This window comes from Planococcus citri, chromosome 2 (assembly GCF_950023065.1).
Source record: "Planococcus citri chromosome 2, ihPlaCitr1.1, whole genome shotgun sequence".
In the NCBI taxonomy this organism is placed as follows: Eukaryota; Metazoa; Arthropoda; class Insecta; order Hemiptera; family Pseudococcidae; genus Planococcus; species Planococcus citri.
Window position 1 is genome coordinate 8,663,655 of NC_088678.1, and position 23,825 is coordinate 8,687,479.

Here is a 23,825-nt window from a genome sequence, read left to right on the forward strand (position 1 = left end):
GAAGATATTGACAAAAGAAAATTTGAAACTCCCGTATCTTTAAACCTAATTCAAGCACATGAATTTTTTTTCAAAAATATATAAGCATGAGTACTATAATTGGTATTTTTTTTTCAAATTTTCCCTCCAGGTGGGCCATCTTCATAAACTCAAAAACCACTCAAAATTGTGTTTTTTGAGTCACGGCACCACCAAAAAAAAGCGATTTGTAATTTTGCATTCTGACCTCCAAAAACAATAGAAAACCAACGAACTTCTTGAAACTCTAATTTTGGGGCCATAGGCACCCGGCACCCCCTCTCACAAATTTTGGGGCGAAAGTAGATTGACAATATGGGTATCGTTATCATATGAATCGAACTCGCTGAACACGAATATAAAGTTTGATTTGAAGTTGGATCCTCCTAATGGTCACATTGAGGAGAGGGTTTGTCCAAAAATTAGATTTTTGTGAAAAATGCTTCATTACAGCGCAATTAACACCATGCAACTTCTTAATCAAGATTTTCTTGAATTACAAAGTATTTTTCAAGTACATAGTATCTTAACTCAGAACTATCAGAAAGGTTTCTTTTTGGTGTCGACCATTAAATTTTTATGTGAGTTACCTACCAAGTACATTGGAAACACAATAAGTATACCTCTACCTAAGTAGTAGATTTGGTGGGTCGCTAAATATTGGGGAAAAAACTGTGAATTTTTATCAATTACAGCAAAAACCGTAATTTTGACTCATTTTGAGTTGAAAGTTGTACAGAAAAATGCTAGCTCTAGAAGTGCCCCTAAAAAAAGGAAAACATATGAGACCTCAAAGTTGGGGGTATTTTCGAAAAAACCGTGTTTTTTCATTGTAGCCCCTGTACCCAATTTCTTTTGAGAAAAATGAAGACCCAGTCCCAAATAAAATTATTTGAGATTCTGCGTTCATTCTATGCTATTATTTTTAGGGAAATATATAATCGCACGACAGAAAAGGGTGTTTGAACGACACCAGCAAACGACAATAAATGCTGTGGTAGCGACAAGTAGGGTCTTTACAACGACAGGTTTTCAACGACAAAATAATGAGTCAGAGCGACTATTTTTAATTATTGATCACGACAAGTCCTCCCGACAAAAAAGGATGTCTAAGCGACAGAATAAAATTTTAAACGACAGAACAATTTATCCAATTGCAAATCTGAAAACACACGAAAAAGCGATAAATAAAATGTTGGTTTGGGAAGCTAGCAAAAATACTTACTTAAAAATTGCTCTGAAATTAGTGCAAAAACTGTGTGACAATTTTCAAACGTAAAATGTGAGGTTCCTATGGACTTATTGAGATTGCAATTTGCACAATAATACATTTAATTGTTATTGCTGATTTCGAAAAAGTAACTACCCACAATTTAGGAATTTTTTGCAATTTTTCTCGATTTTTTGAAACTTAAAATATTGGCGTCACTGCGTTCCAAAATATTTCCTCAGTTTCAGAAATAAATCTTTCAATGTTTCTTCTTCATTATAGCGAAACATTTGCAAAGAAAAAATTTTCAAAACACCAACTACTAATACCCCCCCCCCCCCCCCAAAAAAAAGATTTGCAAATTTTCAATCGCTCAGTAGAACTCTAAAAGTGCACTTGGATTTTGACGGCATCCGCAATAGCATAGATCGACGCAGAATCTCAAATATGTATGTAGGTTTGTAGGTACTTTCATTAATCATTATACTGTCTCCCCCATATATTTTAAGTGAATTCAGAATATACGATTCATATGATAACGATACCCATATTGTCAATCTACTTTCGCCCCAAAATTTGTGATAGGGGGATTAGAGTTTCAAGAAGTTCGTTGGTTTTCTATTGTTTTTGGAGGTCAGAATGCAAAATTACAAATCGCTTTTTTTTGGTGGTGCCGTGACTCAAAAAACACAATTTTGAGTGGTTTTTGAGTTTATGAAGATGGCCCACCTGGAGGGAAAATTTGAAAAAAAAATACCAATTATAGTACTCATGCTTATATATTTTTGAAAAAAAATTCATGTGCTTGAATTAGGTTTAAAGATACGGGAGTTTCAAATTTTCTTTTGTCAATATCTTCCCCCTGGGGAGCCAACAATTTTTGAAAAAAATTACGTTGCTACATTCATATCTTCTTTAAGTACATATTTTGAGTGAATACTGATTTTTTTTTCAAAACTCGTTGAAGCATGATCCCTCCCACAAAAAAAAAAACGTTTTTTCGCTATTATGAGCAAGGGAGGTGGGGTGGGGGAATTTTTTTTGGCTCCAATATTTTTTTTTAAAGGTACCCAACGATGTTTCATCAAAGTTTCAGAAATCTGAGGACAGGGGCATTTTACCTATTTTACTCAGGAATACCCTTTTAGCTATCTTGATACATACACATTAGCAAAAATACTTCTGCGCGTGTAGTTTTACCATACCATCGCGCGGTATAAATGAATTTTCAATTACCCATTCTGAGGTAAAATTTCACGCTGAACAACTTGGTTCTCTTCGATTTCGGCCATTTGTCCATATTTTTGGAGAAAAACGTAAAAAACGTGTTTTTTTGAGAGTTTTTTGAGCTTTTGAGCTTGACCCACCACTCCAAATGGCCGGGTGATGATTTATACTTATAGAAAGTAGACCTAAAAATACATATTTGACGAAAAAATCGTTTTGGTATGTTTTTTCGTTCCGGAGTAATGTCGATTTAAAGTTTTCTTCTGTCCCTCCTTCTCCCCCCATGCGATGAAAAATTCTAAAAAAATTCAGGGAGGTACCCCCATGTATCCTCTAACTATATTCGTTTACAGAATAAATTTACCTCAATTACTCGCTGATGCAGAATTTTCCCCCTGAAAAACGCGTTTTTTGGCCCCCCCTGCCTGAGGGGGGTGGGGTGGGGAGCGGGTTATGGGCCCAAAATTATTTTTTGGGGATACTAAACATATCCTGTGAGTTTCATCGAAATCCGAGGTTAAGGGCATTTTGCCTATCTTATCCGGGGGTACCCTTTGAATTTTTTAAAATTCGCCAAAAATCGAAAAATATGTTTCAGTACCTGAAAATTTGGCTGGTGGTGTATTTTGGAGTCTTTTACTTTTTTTTCTTTCTTAAAAAATATATATCTACTTAATTGAAATTCTTTATTTGAGATACATGCGGCAGCATTGCTGCCATCATATCACATTAAGCATTACATAGTTGAAACAAAATTATTTGAATAATACTTATTATCTATGGAATACAAATTTCAGCTTTAATAGGATAAAAAGACATGATTAAAACATGAAAAGATGAGGATTTAAAACTATAGGTACCTACATAAAATCTACTCCAGGTTATTTCAAAAAAAAATTGAATGCTTATTGATCCAGGGAGCTGAGATATTCTTCCACGGTATAATAGGTCCTAGTTATCAGCCATTCTTTGAGGGCATTTTTGAATTTTTTGCAGTTGGCTGGTTTTTTACACTCCCTGGAATACGATTAAGTATATACTTTTGCAGCAGATGATACAGGACTACACTAGAAAAGTTTTGTGCAGTAGTGGGGAGTTCTAAGTCTAAGGTTATCTCGTGATCTGGTCCTGTATGGATGGGTAATTTTAATTTTAATTTTTAGGAAAGTTATAACCCAAGTATAAACCATGAGAGATATGTCCAAAATATATTGTGATATTGTAGTGAGAATTTCATTATCAACAAAGATGGGCCCGCATGTTTGTCTTTGAGGTATTTTATAAATTGTTCTTATTGCACAGTTTTGTAGTGTGAGAATTTGCTTGACACATTACCCACACAACAATTGTCAACGTCAACATTTACATCGACTACGTTTTTTTTCCAACATAATGATGGAAAAGTGATCAATTAATTATTTAGTAGGAATCTTTTGTCCATACAAAAGCCAGGTAAATGAAAACTTTCAAAACTTTCTAATTATTTCTGATACCTTCACATGCCATCTCAACATGTAGATGCAAAATTTGATGCTTGAAATTTACATCTACAACCATGTCAACCAATTTTTCAGAATTAAAATTTCTGTTTTAGTGTTTAAAAGTTTGGTAAACATTCAAAAATATGATCTTGTTCAATGAGGAAAACAAATTTTTTAGGGCATTGATGAAATTATTCACATTTCCACAGTTTGGAGTTGTAGATTATGATGTTGATATTGTGGATGTATTTGTTGATGTCGAATTTCACATCAACATTAACATCGACATGTCGACATGAAAATGGATTAGTTTAGTACTCTTAGATAAAGTATTGCACCATCTTTGATATAAGGAATTTCTGTTCAACTCTTTGATTATTCAGACTTTTCATCTGTACTTCTTCGGAAGTGGACTTTGCATTGATGCTGTTTTCAGCATGAGCAATAATAGCCACATCAGAGGAAATCATTTTTGAAAAAAAATTAAAAATTTTCAAACTCAAATTTTATAACTTTACAAAGCAGGAGGTGGACATAAATTTCGATGTGAATGTCGATCCATCCACATCCGTCACTTTTGGATGCCACATGTCAATGTGAATTTTGGCCCTGTGTGTGAGCCAATTGTCGACACAAATGCAGATCAACATCAGTTGACAATTAGCTCAACACAGGGTTGAAATTCACATCGACATGTAGCATCCAAAAGTGACGGATGTGGATGGGTCGACATTCACATCAAAATTAGCATGGTCATTGTTGTATGGGTAGATGCATTACCTCCCCAAAAAACTACCCCATAGGCCATTGTAGAGTGAAATAGTCCAAAATGTAGAGGGAGAAAATTCATGCTTTTTATACCGCTCAATTGGGAGAAAAAACATTGTTATATTACCCAACCTGACGCGAATATCCGCGCCACGAGCCTTATCATAGAAAGGGGTAATTCCGCGAGATATGACCTAATATCCAGCCAATCACAGCGCACCATCACGCGCAGCCGCTGCATCCGCAGCTCATCCCATATTCATATTTTATACCTTAAGCTCTCTCAAGTTAGTTTCTAAGAACTTCAGTATTCATTCTACTGCCACCTGACCTGGTCAGCTCCAACTACGAGCTTGGACTGCCAGGGAAGTGTGAGGTCTAGCCACGTACATTGATTCTATTGATTCCAATGTACTGAAACTAGCACAGAGATGATGCTCACGAGGGACCATTTTTCCACTGGCTCGGAATTCTCCCTACTAATTCAATCAAATACAGCTAGACAAGGTGTGTACTATCTGGAAGTACATACCAGAACAACACTAAACAGCAATTTTTAATTATCTTTCTAGTGTTGGTCTGGTAATTATATTGTCTGTCCCAATTCTAAGGTATTTATCCTTTATTCATTTTATCTAATTTTTTTTATCAAAAATACTCTTTTTCCCCAAATCCACAAGAATAGGCTATGAATGTAGTAATTCTTGTTCAACTTCAATTGTAATTATCTTTCATGAGATACCAACCATTGTTGATCTTTTCTCTACATAATGAAATAATTACAAACAGTCTTGAAGTTCATTTGTGTTTTTATTTCTGTATATACATTCGATCATACACTTCTCTAAATTCGTCCAATGATAATACCTGGGCTGGGTCCCTCACTTAGATCTTAGGTAATAGGGAGTAAATTCATTTACAAAATATTAGCTATTTATTCTGACTCATACCCAGTCTCGTATTTAGGGCCGGACCCCTAGGTGGAGCTCTCTGGTCCGAGGGGGTCCTGGTAGTGGAGGGTGAGATATTAATTAATTATTCCTCTGATTAGAACCCAGGATTAGGACTAATTTAATTACCATCTAAGACTGACGTGAATAACCTTCTTAGATGGAGTCCAAGTGCTTAATTCATTACTTATGCATAATCTCCCCCTACAAAAATATGCAAGACTTGAGAGTTTTTTGATTTGTAATTTGGTGTAGCTGAAAGAGTAAAAAGTTTATAGATGACAAACGACAGTTTAATTTGTTGATGTATATATCCCATTTTAAATTGCATTGAACATCAACCCCTATGAACTTTGCAGCACTCGAGACATTAGGTAGAGTTGAGAGAGTTTCTGCTACAAGGTCTGCCTCTTTGAGTGTTACATTGAAAGGGACTGTTACTGTTTTTTCCAAGTTCAAGCTCATGCAATTTGCATTAAACCAACAAATTAAGTTTTTGAGAACATGTTCTGTTTTTTTAAGCAGTGTGTCCCAGCTACCACCCTTTAAAAACATAGTTGTATCATCTGCAAACTGAAGCAGTTGCGTGAAATATAACGTCATAAAACCACATTTTTTGTATCGGGTTTGTTGGGTTTTATGGTTTAGACCATTCGCTCAATGTCACCAAACAAAGGGTTTTCTTTCATCACAGGCCCTTCTTTCGCCAAGCTCTCCAGAGCGCGAGCCCGAAGCTAGCCGCCCTTTTGTCCCCCCCCCTCACCAAGCCGACCTTATTGCGTTCATTAACATAGAAAAAGAAACACGCGGGTCTATTATTCCACAAAATTAACTCTAACTTTACGATTTTAGATTCGTTTGTTGAACCTGGAATCGAGGATCGAGGCAAATTGAAGACTTGAAATGATTGAAACGGTATCCAACGTTTTTTATCTCATCTATCCGAGTCCAGCAACTTTGCAAGATATCTCACGCAATGCACTTGTTACCGGATTATGGCGCTGGGAAATGAAAAATCGCGTGAATAACGATTTTAAAGAATTCTTATCAGAGTTGGATTTGTGTAAAAATTTACCCCCTAACACGCCTTCTCCAATCAAACGCATGATCCAAGAATACATTCGGAGATTCGTCTCCTCTATAAACGAATGGGTGAATTACCATTACCGCAGACTGTTTGATTTTCATCTCAACTATAATTATGATATTTTGGACGATTTCTATGATTTTACGTGCAACCGGTTCGGCAATATTCATTTTCTTCGTACGGCTAGACGAATGATGATTTCTGATCGACTGAGTAATGAGGAAAAATTCAAAATTGCCTGCATGTACTGTTTTGAGGATGATATTAGACGGATTTGGCCTTCGGTGTCAGAGATAGTACGCTTGAATAAAATTTATATTTTCTGCTTACCTGGACATTCTGAATTGTATTATTGGATATCAAAGCTGAGAAACGAACCGGATCAGATAGCCAATTATCGTGATGATGCAGATATATTCGGTGACGAAATCCTTCGATCCTATGAATCTCCAACTCATCATTGGACATCCGTATTGTATTTTTGGAATCGTACTAGCCCAGAAAATCGCTTCGCTCATGCCATTGACCTGTCCCAAAACATTAAAGAAACGTTTGTTAGGTTCATTTTGCCCACATTAAGTGATCAAGAGCTCGATGAGTTTGTCGCTGAAAGAGCCAGCTCCCTGATGTATGCTTTGTTGACAAACAGCTTTGATAAATTGTGCGTACTTCCAACGTGGATGTATATTAAGAACAAAATGAATGAAAGTAATTTTCCACGCCTAATTGGGGCGCTTATCAAGTATGAGACTAATTATTATGATAATTCTCTTTTCGAAGAAGACCATTTCCGACTTGATGATTGGTTATGTACCGGAGATGACACTTACTTGTGTTGCGAAGTATGGAGAAGTTCTCCTGATGAATTGAAACGATTAGCGATCAAATATATTTTGACTCGAGACCAGTTGTTTATTAGAAAGCAACTCAGACCCACACTATTGAAAGAAACTAGGTTTCTATTGACTGTGCTGTCGGACGCTTCCTTCGAAGAGAGAAATGCTTTTTGGCATAAGAATTGGCGTCATGTGATGACTGATATGCGTGCAACAGATTTGCATCGAATAATGAAATTGTGCTTCAAAGACGAAAACGATCTTAACCGATTTAAAGAAACTTCTATGGCTGAATATGGGAATATTGGTCCATATTGCAATATGCTGATGTATCAAGGATACATTAAAGAACTGAACGATGTTTTGATCTTTTGCTGTACTGATACAAACAAAAGAAAAGTTATAAAACAGCTCATAACGCACTCGTGTTTTTCCGATGATTCTTTGAAGATTAACGAGAGGCATCTGACCGAAGTCGAATTGATGAATGAGTTCATCAACGATGCCTCTGACAACGTCGAAACAGCAGCCAATTTCAAAAATGGATTCGCATCGTTTCGTAGAGTTGAAAAGATTCTACGTCAATGCATTATGTCGGAGTTTAATTGTGCATCATCCAATCATTTGATACATTTCATCGAAACATTGGTTCAAACAGAGGACGTGATAGTAGCTTTGAAACAGGACATTTCGGATTATGTGAGAAGTTTTCTGATGGATGGTAATATCACGGGTGCTTCAGTTTATGATTTACAAACAATTTTACTCTGGTGTTTGGGCAATGAAGATGAAGTTACCAACTTCAAGCAATCATTATCAATCAGTCATGTTTTCCGTCTTGTGAGGAGTGAAGCCAATCTGTCTGAGCTGAAAACTGATCCCAATTTCGGTGAATTTTTAAAGTGGTATTTTAGAACCGCTGAAGAAATCGAGGAGTTCGAAAAGCGATTTTCTGATCGGTCAAAAATGTGAGGTACCCTTACCATCGTTTGGACTCGAATTATAAGTAACATTTATCGTGTATTGAGTTTATCCGATATTTTATTGTAATAAGGTATATTATAGGCACCTAGCTACTTATGAATGTGTTATTTTTTATTATTATCATCATTAGCCTATTATATAGACACTGGACCTTCGGAGTGCCTATTATTATAAAATGAAAATAAACATTATGACTTTTCTTGCCACCTATTTACTCATTGCGAGGAATTGAGAGATCGAGATGAGAGTACTCTAAATCAATGCAGAAATTGAGAATTTTCAACTTGTTACATACCTACTTTTTATTACATTTCTTCTTCGTTTTTCTCCATTTTTGAAGAGCGTCTCCTGCGCCTTAATTTTCAGTTCACAACTGAAATTTTCAGAATTATTTGTAAAAACCATAAAATTTTAGAGGTTGGAACAAACAATTTCAAACGAGGAATAAAAAAAACGTCGAGCTCAGAAGTGACTCTTTCAAGGTATATCCGCTTCCGATATGAATCATGCTTCGATTTTTGGGAAAAGTATGGTCTGACTCCCCCCCCCCCACCATAACCACGACATAAATCGGTCCTGAAACTAATATAAACTCTCCAGAAACGAATTTCTCCTCTTCTGGCCATTTTGAAGCCTCCTGCGCGATTTTCCAACTCCTCAGGATTTTATACCTAATTTTTCCGTAAGATATAGAAATATATCAATTTGGTGAGATGAAAATCGAGTTGAGGCTTATTTTTAGCCTGTTCAAAGAGCTTATCTACATTTTTTCAGCCAATTTCCAGATGAATACGTCGAATGCTTGTTTTTGAGCATAATACGAATTTATAAATTAGGGGAAAGCTGAATTTTACATTATTTGTTCAGATTGGTCTCTAAAATAACCCATCAAAAGTTGCACCCCGCAACTTGACCGCTACCCCCGCAAGATGTCATTAACCTTTGCCGGTACAGGTTTTTCGGCTGTATCGCCGACATGAAGGGTCCGAGAGAAAAAATGTTCAAACAAAAATTATTGTTCTACGATAAATTTAATACCAGCATGACCAGTTCAGCTCTTCCCAAAATGGCGATTTCACCCTTACTACGGAGGGGGTAAAGTTGTTGATTTTATGAAAATTGTTTTTAAAAATGAAAATCGACAATTTAAAACGTCAACTCGATTCACGGTAGACCCGAAAATATTTTGACCTGCCATTCCCGCAAGAGGTCATTAACCTTTGTCAATCTACGTTTTTCGGCTATATCGCCGAAATGAAGGGTGGTCGGAGGGAAAAAAAAGTGATTGAACTAAAATTCTTCTACGTCAAATTTCCTATAAGCATGACCAGTTCAGTTGAAATACATTTTTCGATTTTTAATGAATTTGTAAAAATCAAATTTAGGACAAAAATGAGAAAAAAAATCAAAATTTTACCAAAGTAGGTAACTTGAAAAGCTGAAATTTACGATATATGCTATTTTAGACCTGCCAAATCGATTGAAAACGATTTCAAATCATTTTGAGCAATTCTGGAGCCTCCAGCAGATTTTTGAAACTCGAAATTCCCACAAAATTTCACGAACAGAAAGTTTTGGGAAGCGGAAATTAACGCTGCAATCCAATTTATAAACGCTATTAAGTCGACTGCTGGTGGGCTTGAGTTATTTTGGAGCCTCCAGCGACTTTTTGAAAATTCTTGGAGTTTCTAGTAGACTTTTGAAACATAATGGAGTTTAAAAGCTGAAATTCATTCTGTAAACTAATTTAATACGCTATGAAGTCGACTGCAAGTAGATTTCAAGTTGTTTTATAGACACCAACGAGTTTTTAGAAATTACTAGAGCCTCCAGTAAATTTTTGAAATTTGCAATTTCTACAAAATTTCATCAAATGGAGTTTGAAAGCCGATAGTTGATTCGGATAGATTTTGTGACATTTTTTGAAAAACAGAAGTTTCTGAAAATCTGCTGGAGGCTCCAAAACGGATTGAAACTGCCTGCGATCCACCTAAGAATAATGTCAAAAATGGGGTGTCTCTGTTTGGTAAAATTTTATGGGAATTTTGAGCATTGAAAAATCAACTGGAGGCTCCGGTAATTTCCAAAATTCGCTGTAGGCTCCAAAACGACTTGAAATCTACCGGTAGTCGACTTCATAGTGAATTAAAATTGGTTTACAGATTGAATTTTAGCTTTCCAGCTGCTTTTTAAGAAATTTTAAGTTTCTAAAATCTGTTGGAGGCTCTAGGAATTTTTGAAAAGTCGCTGCAGTAGGCCCCAAAATGACTTGAACCAACTTGTAGTCGACTTGATGGCGTATTAAAATTGGAGTACAGAGTGAATTTTGGATTTCCAACTCTGTTTGGTAAATTCTTATGAAAATTTCAAGCATAATATCTGCTGGAGGCTCCAGTAATTTCCAAAAAGTTGCTGGAGGCTCCAAAACGACTTTAAATCCCCAGCGTGTTGGAATTAGTTTACGGAATGAATTTTAGCTTTCCAACTGCTTTTGATGAAATTTTGTGGAAATTTCAAGTTTCAAAAATCTGCTGGAGGCTCCAGAACTGCTCAAAATGGTAGCATATATCGTAAATTTCAGCTTTTCAGGTTAATTTGATAAAATTTTGATTTTTTCCCTCATTTTTGGCCTAAATTTGATTTTCAAAAATTCACCAAAAATCGAAAAATATATTTCAACTGAACTGGTCATGCCTATTGGAAATTTGACGTAGAAGAATTTTAGTTCAATCACTTTTTTCCCTCCGACCACCCTTCATTTCGGCGATATAGCCGAAAAACGTAGATTGACAAAGGTTAATGACCTCTTGGCCGGATGGCAGACAAGTTGCAGTATGCAACTTTGGTCAAAATATTTTCGGGTCTATCGTGAATCGAGTTCACGTTTTAAATTGTCGATTTTCATTTTTAAAAACAATTTTCATAAAATTGACAACTTTACCCCCTCCGTAGTAAGGGTGAAATCGCCATTTTGGGAAGAGCTGAACTGGTCATGCTGGTATTAAATTTATCGTAGAACAATAATTTTTGTTTGAACATTTTTTCTCTCGGACCCTTCATGTCGGCGATACAGCCGAAAAACCTGTACCGGCAAAGGTTAATGACCTCTTGCGGGGGTAGCGGTCAAGTTGCGGGGTGCAACTTTTGATGGGTTGTTTTAGAGACCAATCTGAACAAATAATGTAAAATTCAGCTTGCTCCTGATTTTTCCGAGGTTCGATTAAAAATTTTGCTAAAATGACTGTACCTACTATATCATTACCTAAATCAATTTTTCTGTTCGTTGGAAAATTTTTGGAATTTGCCCAAATATAGCTGGGTTTTGGCTGAACCAACCTCCTGAATCCGAATTTTAAAACTTGACAAATTCTTACTGTTACTTAAAATTGGAAATATTGACCAAAAAACTGGACCCTTTTGGGTCCCAAAATATTTCATTCGTTTCGAAAATGAAATTCCATACTTTGGCTTGAGAGTCATTTTTTTCCAATAGGTAGAGGTTTTGAAAGAATTTATAGGAACTGAATTTCATTTTAACCGCAATTTTTAAAAACTGAAAAATTCGAAAATCCGCTAGAGGCTCCAGATCCGTTTAAACCCATTGCCAATCAACTCGGGAGGTTGAAAATGAAGTGCAAACTGAATTTCAGCTTTTCAGGTCAATGTTTTGTAAAATTTTGATTTTTTTCATTTTTTGGTCTAAATTTGAATTTTTAAAAATTCGCCAAAAATCGAAAAATGCGTTTCAGTACCAGAAATTTTGGCTGGTGGTGTATTTTGGAGTCCTTTACTGTTTTTTTTTTCTTTCATAAAAAATATACCTATTAAAATTGAAGCAGTTTTGAGCAGTTGTGTGGAATTTCACGTCATAAAACCATATTTTTTGTATCGGGTCTGTTGAGTTTTATGCTTTAGACCATTCCCCCAATGTCTCCAAACATGGGGTTTTCTTTCATCACAGGACCTTCTCTGACCAAGCCTTCCAGAAAGTGCGATCTCGAGGCTAGCTGCTCACCCCCCCCCCGTCCCCACCGACGACGACCTTGTTGCGTTCATTAACATCGGGAAATTAACACATGGGCCTATATTACTTCACAAAATTAACTCTAATTTTACACTTTTAGATTCGATTTGTTCAACCTGGAATCGAGGCAAATTGAAGACTTGAAATGACTGAAATGGTATCCAACGTTTTTGACCTCATCTATCCGAGTCCAGCAACTCTGCAAGATATCTCATCTACCACACTTGTTTCCGCATTTTGGCGCTGGGAAGTCAAAAATCGCGTGAATAACGATTTTAAAGAATTCTTCTCAGAATTGGATTTGTGTAAAAATTTACCCCCCAACGCGCCTTCTCCAATCAAACGCGTGATTCAAGAATGCAGCCAAAGAGTCGTCTCCTCTATAAACGAATGGGTGAAATACCATTACCGCAGACTGTTTGATTTTCATCGCAAAGATGAATTTAGTATTTTGCACAATTTTTATGATTTTACATGTGATCATGTCGGTAATATTCATTTTCTTCGTACAGCTAGACGAATGATGATTTGTGATCGACTGGGTAATGAGGAAAAATTCATAATTGCCTGCATGTACTGTCTTGAGGACGATATTAGACGGATTTGGCATTCGATGTCAGAGAAAATAAGCTTGCATGAATTCTATTTCAATAGAAATCCTGAATTGTTGTATTGGATTTCAAAGCTGAGAAACGAACCGGATCAGATAGCCGATTATGGCAATGATACACACGCTGACGTAATCCTTCGATCCTATAAATCTCCATCTCATCATTGGTCATCCGTATTGTATTTTTGGAATCGTACTAGCCCAGAAAATCGCTTCGCTCATGCCATTGATCTGTCCCAAAACATTAAAGAAACATTTGTTAGGTTCATTTTGCCCACATTAAGTGATCAAGAGCTCGATGAGTTTGTCGCTGAAAAAGGCAGTTCCCTGATGTGTGCTTTGTTGACCAATCGTAATGGTAAATTTTGCCTTCTCCCAACGTGGATGTATATTAAGAACAAAATGAACGAAAGTAATTTCCCACTTCTAATTGGGTCGCTTATCGAGTATGAGACTAATGACACGTATTATAAAGAAGACCCTTTCCGACTTGGTGATTGGTTGAGAACCGGAGATAACGCTTCTGATTTGTGTTGCGAAGTATGGAGAAGTTCTACAGATGAATTGAAACGATTAGCAATCAAATACATTTTGACTCGCGACCAGTTGTTTATCAGAAACCAAATCAGACCCGCACAATTTAAAGAAACTAGGTTTTTATTGACTGTGCTGTCGGATGCTTCGTTCGAAGAGAGAAATGCTTTTTGGCATAAGAATTGGCGTCATGTGATGACTGATATGTATGGAACAGATTTGCATCGAATAATGAAATTGTGCTTCAAAGACGAAAACGATATTAACCTATTCAAAGAAACCTCTATGGCTGAATACGGGAATATCGGTTCATATTGCAATATGCTGATGTATCATGGATACATTAAAGAACTAAACTATGTTTTGATCTTTTGCTGTACTGATACAAACAAAAGAAAAGTTATAAAACAGCTCATAACGCACTCGTGTTTTTCCGATGATTCTTTAGAGATTAATGAGAGGCATCTTACTGAAGTCGAATTGATGAATGAGTTCATCAACGATGCCTCTGACAATGCCGAGACTGCTGTCAATTTTAAAAATGGATTCGCATCGTTTCGTCGAGTTGAAAGCATTCTACGTGCTTGCATGTTTGTTCAGTTCCCTTGTGCATCATCCGGTCGTTTGATACACTTCATCAAAACATTGGTACAAACAGAGGACGTAATAGTCGCTCTAAAACAGGAATTTTTGAATTATGTAAGTGATTTTCTGGCCCCTTCTGATTTCAAGCGTTTTTCAGTTGACGATATACAAACAATTTTACTTTGGTGTTTGGGCAATGACGATGAAGTTCGCAACTTCAGGCATTCATTGTCAATCAGTCAGGAGTTCAGAGGGCGTTTTTCTATTAGAGCCCTGCCTCGCCGCGCTCCGCCGCCGCCGCCACAAATTTTTTTCAAGCCGCTGCCGCCGCTGCCGAGTAATCTGCTCGACTGAGCCGGCTTAACTCACTCAAGAAGCAAATTTCCAGGGGGGGGGGTCGCATATTTTGGTTTTTTCAAGTGGCAAAACTTTTCGTTATAGCTACACTATGTTAAAAAAGCCTCTCTTCTCAGCTCAGAAACGAATAGTTATTTTGAGAAGTTGAATTTAATTTTGCATACAAATTTGTATTTTGGGGTGATTTTATAATCTACGAAAAATTACAGCAAAATTATTATTTTGCTGTCGGCGCTGGGCTCTATTTTTAATCCGTCGAAAATATCAGGCACCTGAAAACCACGTTTGGATTCGAATTATAACATAATTTATCATATTTTATTGCTGTATTGAGTTATTCGATATTTTATTACCTATAGGTAATATGTACCTTATTAGGTATAGCTATACTAATGAGTGTGATACTTTTTATTATTATTATCATTCTTATTATAAAATTTCATTTTATAAAAATGAAAAATTGAAAATAAACATTGTTGATTTTCTTTCCATCTATTTATCTACTCATTAACAGGAATTGTCGAGATCGAGGAGAGAGGACTCTAAATCAATGCAGAAATTGAGAATTTTCAACTAGTTACCTACATGTTACCTACTTTTTATCACATTTCTTAGACTTCTTTTTTACCCATTTCTGAAGGGCTTTCCTGCGACTGAATTTTTAGTTCACAACTGAAATTTTCAGAATTTTTTGTAAAAACCATTAAAATTTGATAGTTTGGAGCAAACAACTTCAAACTTCAAATGAAGAATTGAATAAACATCGAACTCACAATTGACCCTTTTAAAGTGTCCGTTTCCGATTTGAATCGTAGTGCGATTTTTGGGAAAGCATGGTCTGAAACCCCCATAACCACAATTTCAATTAGGTACCTCAAGTATTTATTCGGTAAAGATGACGTAAATCGGTCCTGAAACTAATATCAACTCTCCAGAACCAAATTTCACCATTTCTGGTCATTCCGAAGCCTCCAGCGCGTTTGTCAATTTCTCCAGGATTTTATTAATTTCTTCATAAGGTGTGGAAATATCAATTTGGTTAGAGATAAATCGAGTTGTAGCTCATTTTTAACCTGCTTCAAGGGCTTATCCGCATTTGAGCCAATTTCCAGATGGATACCTCGAATGCTTCGTGTTTTGCCCAAATGGCTGCATTTTGGCTGAAACCCATGACCTCCCAAATCTGAATTTTAAAACTTGGCAAATTCTTACTGTTATTTGAAATTGGCAATAATGACCATAAAATTAGCCTTTCTGCAATCCAAAATATTTCCCTCGTTCAGGGACGAAGGGAAGAGGGCTTGGGGGGCACACTGCCCCCCCAATGTTCCGCGAAAGTTGAGAAAAGTTGGGAAATTGTGAGAAATCCAAGAAAGTTGGGAAAATACAAAAATTCCAACAATTGTAGTTATTTATTGACAATCGTTATTAACATCACGGATGCTATTTCACGCGAATATTTATGTCATCTTAAGAAATATAACAACTATTCAAATATTAAGTAAAATTGCTGTATTTTGTCCGTAACTAACCCCCAAATCAGAATTTCACAATTTCCAGCTGTTCTGGAGCCTCCAGCGGGATTTTCAATTTCTCCAGAATTTTGAATTTGCTCCAGAAGGCGTGAATATGAAGTTGGGCAGCTAAAAATCGAGTTGTATATGTATTACTCTCAACCTGTTTAACGAGTTTATCCGCATTTGAGCCGATTTTGAGAGTCGCTTCAAAACGCTTGGAAATGGTAGAATTTGCGCTCCGGGGGTTAATTTTGGACAAAATACATAGTCCGGGGACAACTTTTTTCTTAAAGGGGAAATCCTAAGAAACATTTTAAAGCAAACTTGCCCAAAAAAAAGTTGGCCTTACTTACAAAATGGCGGCCATTTTGATTGACAGGTCAGCCGAAATCGCAGATTTTGCGTTTCAACATAGTACTTGCACGAAATTTTTTAAACCTTACAAAGGTAGATCGAAAGATCATGCAAAAATTCATCACCTGTCCAAATTTCAAGTGCTAAAGTGCGTTTTTCGATTTTTGGTGAATTTTTGAAAATCCAATTTAGGCCAAAAATGAGGGAAAAAATCAAAATTTTACCAAATTGACCAAGAAAGCTGAAATCTGGGATATACCCTATTCTCGACATGCCAAATCGATTGGGAACGGATTCAACCCGTTTTGAGCAGTTCTGGAGCCTCCAGCGGATTTTTGAAAGTCAAAATGTCCACAAAATTCCATCAAATTGGAGTTGTAAAGCTGAAATTTATTCTAAAAACTAATTTTAATACCCTACGAAGTACTGCAGGTAAATTTAAAAGTCGCTTTGGAGCCTCCAGCGACTTTTTGAAAATTCCTAAAGCCTCCAGCAGATTTTTGAAACCTTAAATTTTCACAAAATTTCATCAAATGGCGATGGAAAGCTGAAATTTACTCTACACTCCAATTTTAACACTCTCTGAAGACGACTTCAGGTGGGTTCAAGTCATTTTAGATCCTCCAGCGACATTTTTGAAAATTACTGGAGCCTCCAGCAGATTTTTGAAACTTTAAATTTTCACAAAATTTCATCAAATGAAGATGGAGAGTCGAAATTCATTGTGCAAACTAATTTTAACACCCTCTGAAGACGACTTCAGGTGTGTTCAAGTCATTTTAGAGTCTCCAGGGCCTTTTTTGAAAATTACTGGAGCCTCCAGTAGATTTTTGAAACTTGAAATTTCCCCAACATTACTTTCAATCTTTGCTTTACAGATGGATCAAAAATACCAACACTTCACACTGGATATGCCTACTCTATAAATGATAGAATTTCAAATTTTAAAACCCATAACTGTTCTTCAATCTACACTGCCGAACTCGCAGCTATTTTCCACTGTCTCTGTGATATACTCACTTATGAATCAGAAAATAAGTCCTTCTTAATTCAAAGTGATTCCCTCAGCTCACTAACTGCTATCCAAAATCTTTTTTCTGATCACCTTCTAATTCAAAATATTCATAAAACTCTATTTGACTTATAAATTCAAAAATCTATCTTCACCCAAAGCACACTTAAGAAATGGCAAAATTTTTGGTCCCTCCCAACCACAAACAAGCTCTTTCAACCTAAAAAAATTAGTCCATCCTTGGAAAAACCTCTCCCACTTAAACAGACTTGAAGAAATCATTATAACCAGACTGAGAATTGGCCACACAAAAATCACACACAATCACCTCTATGAAAAGGCCCCAGAACCCACATGTCAGTTCTGCCTGTCAGAACTTATATCTGTCCAACACTTACTATTTCACTGTCCCTCCTTACATCAGCACAGACTATCCCTACAAATAGATGAAAGATCCCTATTCATACCAGACGACCCTTCCGAAATTAAACAATTCTTAGACCTAATTAAAAAACTTGACCTTACCAACTCGATTTAAATCCCATACGACGGGTGTAATAATCAACTAATTACAAACACCCAAAAAAAAAAAAAGAAATTCATCAAATGGAGTTGGCAAGCTGAAATTTACTTCGCGGGCTACATGGTGGTTTCAGATGGTTTTGAAGCTTCCAGCAACTTTTAGGAAATTTCAATTTCCCAAAAAAACGCCATACAACCTTCCGAAAAGTCGCTGGAGGCTCCAAAACGACTTGAAATCCACCAGCAGTCAACTTCGTAGCGTATTGAAATTAGTTTGCAGAATGAATTTCGACTCTCCATCTCCATTTGATGAAATTTTGTGAAAATTTAAAGTTTCAAAAATCTGCTGGAGGCTCCAGTAATTTTCAAAAATGTCGCTGGAGGATCTAAAATGACTTGAACCCACCTGAAGTCGTCTTCAGAGAGTGTTAAAATTGGAGTGTAGAGTAAATTTCAGCTTTCCATCGCCATTTGATGAAATTTTGTGAAAATTTAAGGTTTCAAAAATCTGCTGGAGGCTTTAGGAATTTTCAAAAAGTCGCTGGAGGCTCCAAAGCGACTTTTAAATTTACCTGCAGTACTTCGTAGGGTATTAAAATTAGTTTTTAGAATAAATTTCAGCTTTACAACTCCAATTTGATGGAATTTTGTGAACATTTTGACTTTCAAAAATCTGCTGGAGGCTCCAGAACTGCTCAAAACGGGTTGAACCCGTTCCCAATCGATTTGGCATGTCGAGAATAGGGTATATCCCAGATTTCAGCTTTCTTGGTCAATTTGGTAAAATTTTGATTTTTTCCCTCATTTTTGGCCTAAATTGGATTTTCAAAAATTCACCAAAAATCGAAAAACGCACTTTAGCACTTGAAATTTGGACAGGTGATGAATTTTTGCATGATCTTTCGATCTACCTTTGTAAGGTTTAAAAACTTTCGTGCAAGTACTATGTTGAAACGCAAAATCTGCGATTCGGCTGACCTGTCAATCAAAATGGCCGCCATTTTGTAAGTAAGGCCAACTTTTTTTGAGCAAGTTTGCTTTAAAATGTTTCTTAGGATGTTCCCTTTAAGAAAAAAGTTGTCCCGGAGGATCGGCGGTGGGGGGGGTGCAATCACTCCTATTGTCATATGCCGGACTAACAGTGATTCGCGCAACTTTCAAAAATTTCCTCACAAACGGTTATCTTTTGATTTTTTGGATTTTTTAATTTTGAAAAAAGCTGGTCAAAAAGCCACTTTTGAGGTATCACTCTCAAAATCGGCTCAAATGTGGATAAACTCGTTAAACAGGTCGAGTGTAATATACTACTCGATTTATAGCTGCCCAACTTCATATTCACGCCTTCTGGAGCAAATTCGAAATTCTGGAGAAATTGAAAAATCGCGCTGCATGGAGGCTCCAGAATGGCTGGAAATGGTGAAATTCGGATGTGGATAATTAATATTAGTTTTGGGACTTATTCTGACCATTCTTATCGATCAAGTACGTACTTTTTTTAAAAAAAAGCATAAATCGCCAAAAACAGTCAATTTTGAATTTTCAAAAATTCGCCAAAAATCGAAAAATGAACTTGGGCAGCTGAAAATTTGGTTTTGAGGGTTTTAGACTATGCTCTTTCCAAAAATCGCGGTCCCGTTCAAATCGGAGTGTGACACCTCAAGAGGTTCCCTTGTTAGATGTGGAATCAAGCCCCATTCGTGCCCGAGCAATTTCAACAGAAATTTTGGCGATTGAGTGCAGAAAGGGTCTAAGTCCCATTTGTTTAGGCAGCAACAACGCCTGGGCACGTGAATATTTTTTTTTTCTAAACAGTGCTAGAAATTGTATCATGGGGTCCTCTTTCAATGACCTTAGGTGTGTTTACCAAAAATTTTTGATTTTCGAATAAATCAGTTTTTTGTTATTCTTGAAAAATGTGCGAAAACTCACTCTCCGATTCAATTTCAGCTTTTCGGGTCAATTTTGTAAAAATTCGATTTTTTTTCATTTTTTGGTCTAAATATGAATTTTTTTAAATTCGCCAAAAATCGAAAAATGCGTTTCAGTACCAGAAATTTTGGCCGGTCGTGTATTTTGGAGTCCTTTACTTTACTTTTTTTCATAAAAAATATACCTATTAAAATTAAAGCAGTTGTGTGGAATTTCACGTCATAAAACCTCATTCTTTGTATCGAGTCTGTTGGGTTTTATGGTTAATAGACCATTCCCCCAATGTTACCAATCCTAGGGTTTTCTTTTATCACATGCCCTTTTTCATACTGAGCCCTCCAGAAAGCGCGAGCCCGAAGCCAACCGCCCATTTACCCCCCCCCCCCCCACCCAAGACGACCGTATTGCGTTCATTAACATGTCAAAATAAACACGCGGGCCTAATATTCCACAAAATTAACTCTAACTTTACGATTTTAGATTCGTTTGTTGAACCTGGAATCGAGGATCGAAGCAAATTGAAGACTTGAAATGACTGAAATGGAATCCAGCAACGTTTTTGATCTCATCTATCCGAGTCCAGCAACTCTACAAGAAATCTCATCTGGAGCATTTGTTTCCGCATTATGGCACCGGGAAGTCAAAAATCGCCCGAATGACGATTTTAAAGAATTCTTATCAGATTTGGATTTGTGTAAAAATGTACCCCCTAACATACTACCTTCTCCAATCAAACGCATCATCAAAGAATACAGCCAGACATTTATCTCCTATATAAACGAATGGGTGAATTTCCATTATACGAAAGTGTTTCATTTTCATCGCGACGATAAATTTCGTATTTTGCACGATTTTTATGATTTTGCATGCGACCAGCGCGGTTATATTCATTTTCTTCATACAGCTAGACGAATGATGATTTGCGATAGACTGAGTAACGATGAAAAATTCAAAATTGCCTGCATGTATTGTTTTGAGGATGATATTAGACGGATTTGGCCTTCGGTGTCAGAGAACCTAGACTTGAATGAAATCCATTTCGATCAAACCCCTGAATTGTTTTATTGGATTTGTATGCTGAGAAATGAACCGGATCGGATACCTAATTATCGCAATGATCCAATCGATGTCGTAATGCTTCGAGCCTGGAAATCTACATCTTGCCATTGGTCATCCATGTTGTATTTTTGGAATCGTCTTAGTCCAGAACATCGATTGATACATACCACTTACTTGTCCAAAGAACATCCGGAAACGTTCGTTAGGTTCATTTTGCCAACATTATGTGATCACCTGCTCGATAAGTTTGTCACTATGGAAGGCAGTATTAACCTGATGTATGTTTTGCTGACACATGGTTGTTATAAAATTTGCACTCTTCCAACGTGGATGTACATTAGGAACAGAATGAACAAAAATAACTACCGACATCTAATTAAGTTGCTTATCCGCTCTGAGATGAATGATTGTATTAATATTTTCTATCATGATTTCAACGAAGGCTATTTTCGACTTGATTGTGGAGATAAACTCTACTTGTGTTGCGAAGTATGGAGAAGTTCTCCAGATGAATTGAAGCGATCAGCAATCAAATATATTTTGACTCGAGATAAGTTGTTCATTAGGAAACGCATAAGACCAGATAAATTTAAAGATACTAGGTTTCTATTGACTGTGCTGTCGGACGCTTCGTTCGAAGAGAGAAATGCTTTTTGGCATAAGAATTGGCGTAATGTGATGACCGATATGTATGGAACAGATTTGCATCGAATGATGAAATTGTGCTTCAAAGACGAAAACGATATTAACCTATTTAAAGAAACCTATATGGCTGAATACGAAAATATTCGTGCGTATTGCAATACGCTGATGTATCGAGGATATTTTAGAGAACTGAACGCCTTTTTGATCTTCTGCTGTACTGATACAAGCAAAAGAAAAGTTATAAAACGGCATCTAATTCAGTGGTGGTTTTTCAACGATTCTTTGGTCATTAAAGAGAGACATCTTTATAGTGCTAAATTGATGAATGAGTTCATCAACGATGCCTTTGACGATGCCGAAACTGCTGCCAATTTTAAAACTGGATTCGTATCGTATCGTAGAATTGAACGTATTCTAAGTGAATGTATTCTTGAAACGTCCGAATGTTCCTGTTATGATTTGATACAGTTCATCGATACATTGGTACAAACCGAGGAAGTGACAGTCGCTCTGAAACAGGAAATTTTGGATTTTATGAGAGGTTCTCTGAGCTTTGGTGATACCGATCGTTTTTCACCTGATGATTTATACGTAATTTTATGTTGGTGTTTGGGCGATGACGATGATGAAGTTACCAACTTCTTGCGATCATACCAGTATTGGTGATATTTTCGGGTTGTGAAGAGTCAAGCGAACTTGTCTGAGCTGGAAATGGATCCGAATCAGGGTGAATTTTCAATGTGGTATTTTAAGTATCTCTGAAGAAATCTAGGAGTTCGCATTCGCATTGAAAAGGAGTGCTCTGATGGGATTTGTTTATTCCTATACTTAATTCTTTGGCGAAGAGACTATTTCTTCGGATCAGTCAAAAATTTGAGGTATCCGAAAATAACGTTTAGATGGAATTATTCGAATATATGCCTATATACTTATCTATTATTAGAACTTCTCTTGTATTAATGATTATTCACTTTGTGGAAACATTTCTTTAAACTTGAGTTAAAATATTTAGCATATTTTTTTCTATAAATTGTAACTTATTAGTATTAAGTACATACTTATTCATTAAAATTTTTTATACGTTGTAAAAATGAAAATAAACATGGTTAATTTCCTTGTCATCTATTTGCCTACTCATTAGGTACGTACACAGAGTGTTCATCAGTAACGTTTAAACTGATTTTTCGATTTTTTTGGGTAGGTACTTGTAAATTTTATATGTAAATCCAAAACCACCTATCGATTTCCTTTTTTTTTTTAGCAACAAAGATAGTAATTCCGAGCCAAATACCTACCTATATTTTTATACAATTCGAAGCTTCCACAAAATTTTCGATTTTCCTTGAATTTTCGTATTTCCCCAAAAGGTGTGGACATTTACTTGGGCACCTAAAAATCAAGTTATTTGCCTATTCTCGACCTGCATAACGAATTTATTCGTCGGGTCGATTTCCTGACAGACAGCTTGAGTGTGTATTACCTGTGAGAGAAAAAATCGAAAATTTTCTTCCTCGGGGAGGAATTTTTGAAACTCACGCGAAACTTCCACCTTCATAACCGCATTTCACAATTTCCAGAGATTCAGAAGAGTTTTATTGTACTACATACATATGCACGAGAGAACCAACATTGTTGACAGAGAGCCCAAAAATGAATTATTTATCTACCTGGAGAAACTTTTGAGACGTAAATGAATTTTTCTTAAATTCTGTTCATTTATTTACTTACTTCGTTTATTTATGTTTAGGGATGTATTCAAGGAAAGTAGGTAATACATACATCTTGCAGGGGACGGGGGTGTGATTTTTTTTGAAAAGAGGGTTATTCATAATAATTTGTCATCATTAACACACAATTTATAGGTACCTACTCGTAGGAGCAGCGATGAAAAGCTAGCCGAAAGCTTAAAGACGAGCAGATTTTTGCACTAAGCCTTAAGCTAGAAGTTTGGAAGTTTCATTTTTTCCAAGCCAAAAGCTAGCCAAAATTTTCACTTTTTTGGCTTTTTCAAAGGCTTTTTTGCAGAATTGAATTCTCTAATTCATAAAAAACAAAAAAATGAAAAAAATTTCGTTCAATTTTATTTTAATCACTTTAATGAAATGGGGAAAAAAAG

At 36.2% G+C, this 23,825-nt stretch overlaps 1 protein-coding gene across 7 annotated transcripts in view; it reads left to right on the top strand.

Moving 5' to 3' along the window:
• Nucleotides 1-23,825, top strand: part of LOC135834500 (uncharacterized) — a 227,586-nt gene that overhangs the window by 172,043 nt on the left and 31,718 nt on the right. Inside the window, exon 6 of one of the 7 annotated variants that reach the window (XM_065348418.1) lies at nt 20,486-22,828. The exons of 4 other annotated variants lie outside the window; for them this stretch is intronic. In XM_065348418.1, the coding sequence (XP_065204490.1) occupies nt 20,537-22,375 (1,839 nt within the window). In that variant the 5' untranslated portion in view covers nt 20,486-20,536 and the 3' untranslated portion in view covers nt 22,376-22,828. Of the gene's footprint in view, nt 1-6,506; nt 8,766-12,685; nt 15,159-20,485; nt 22,829-23,825 lie in introns of those variants that run through there. 2 more of the 7 variants (XM_065348413.1, XM_065348399.1) reach the window with 2 other exon arrangements.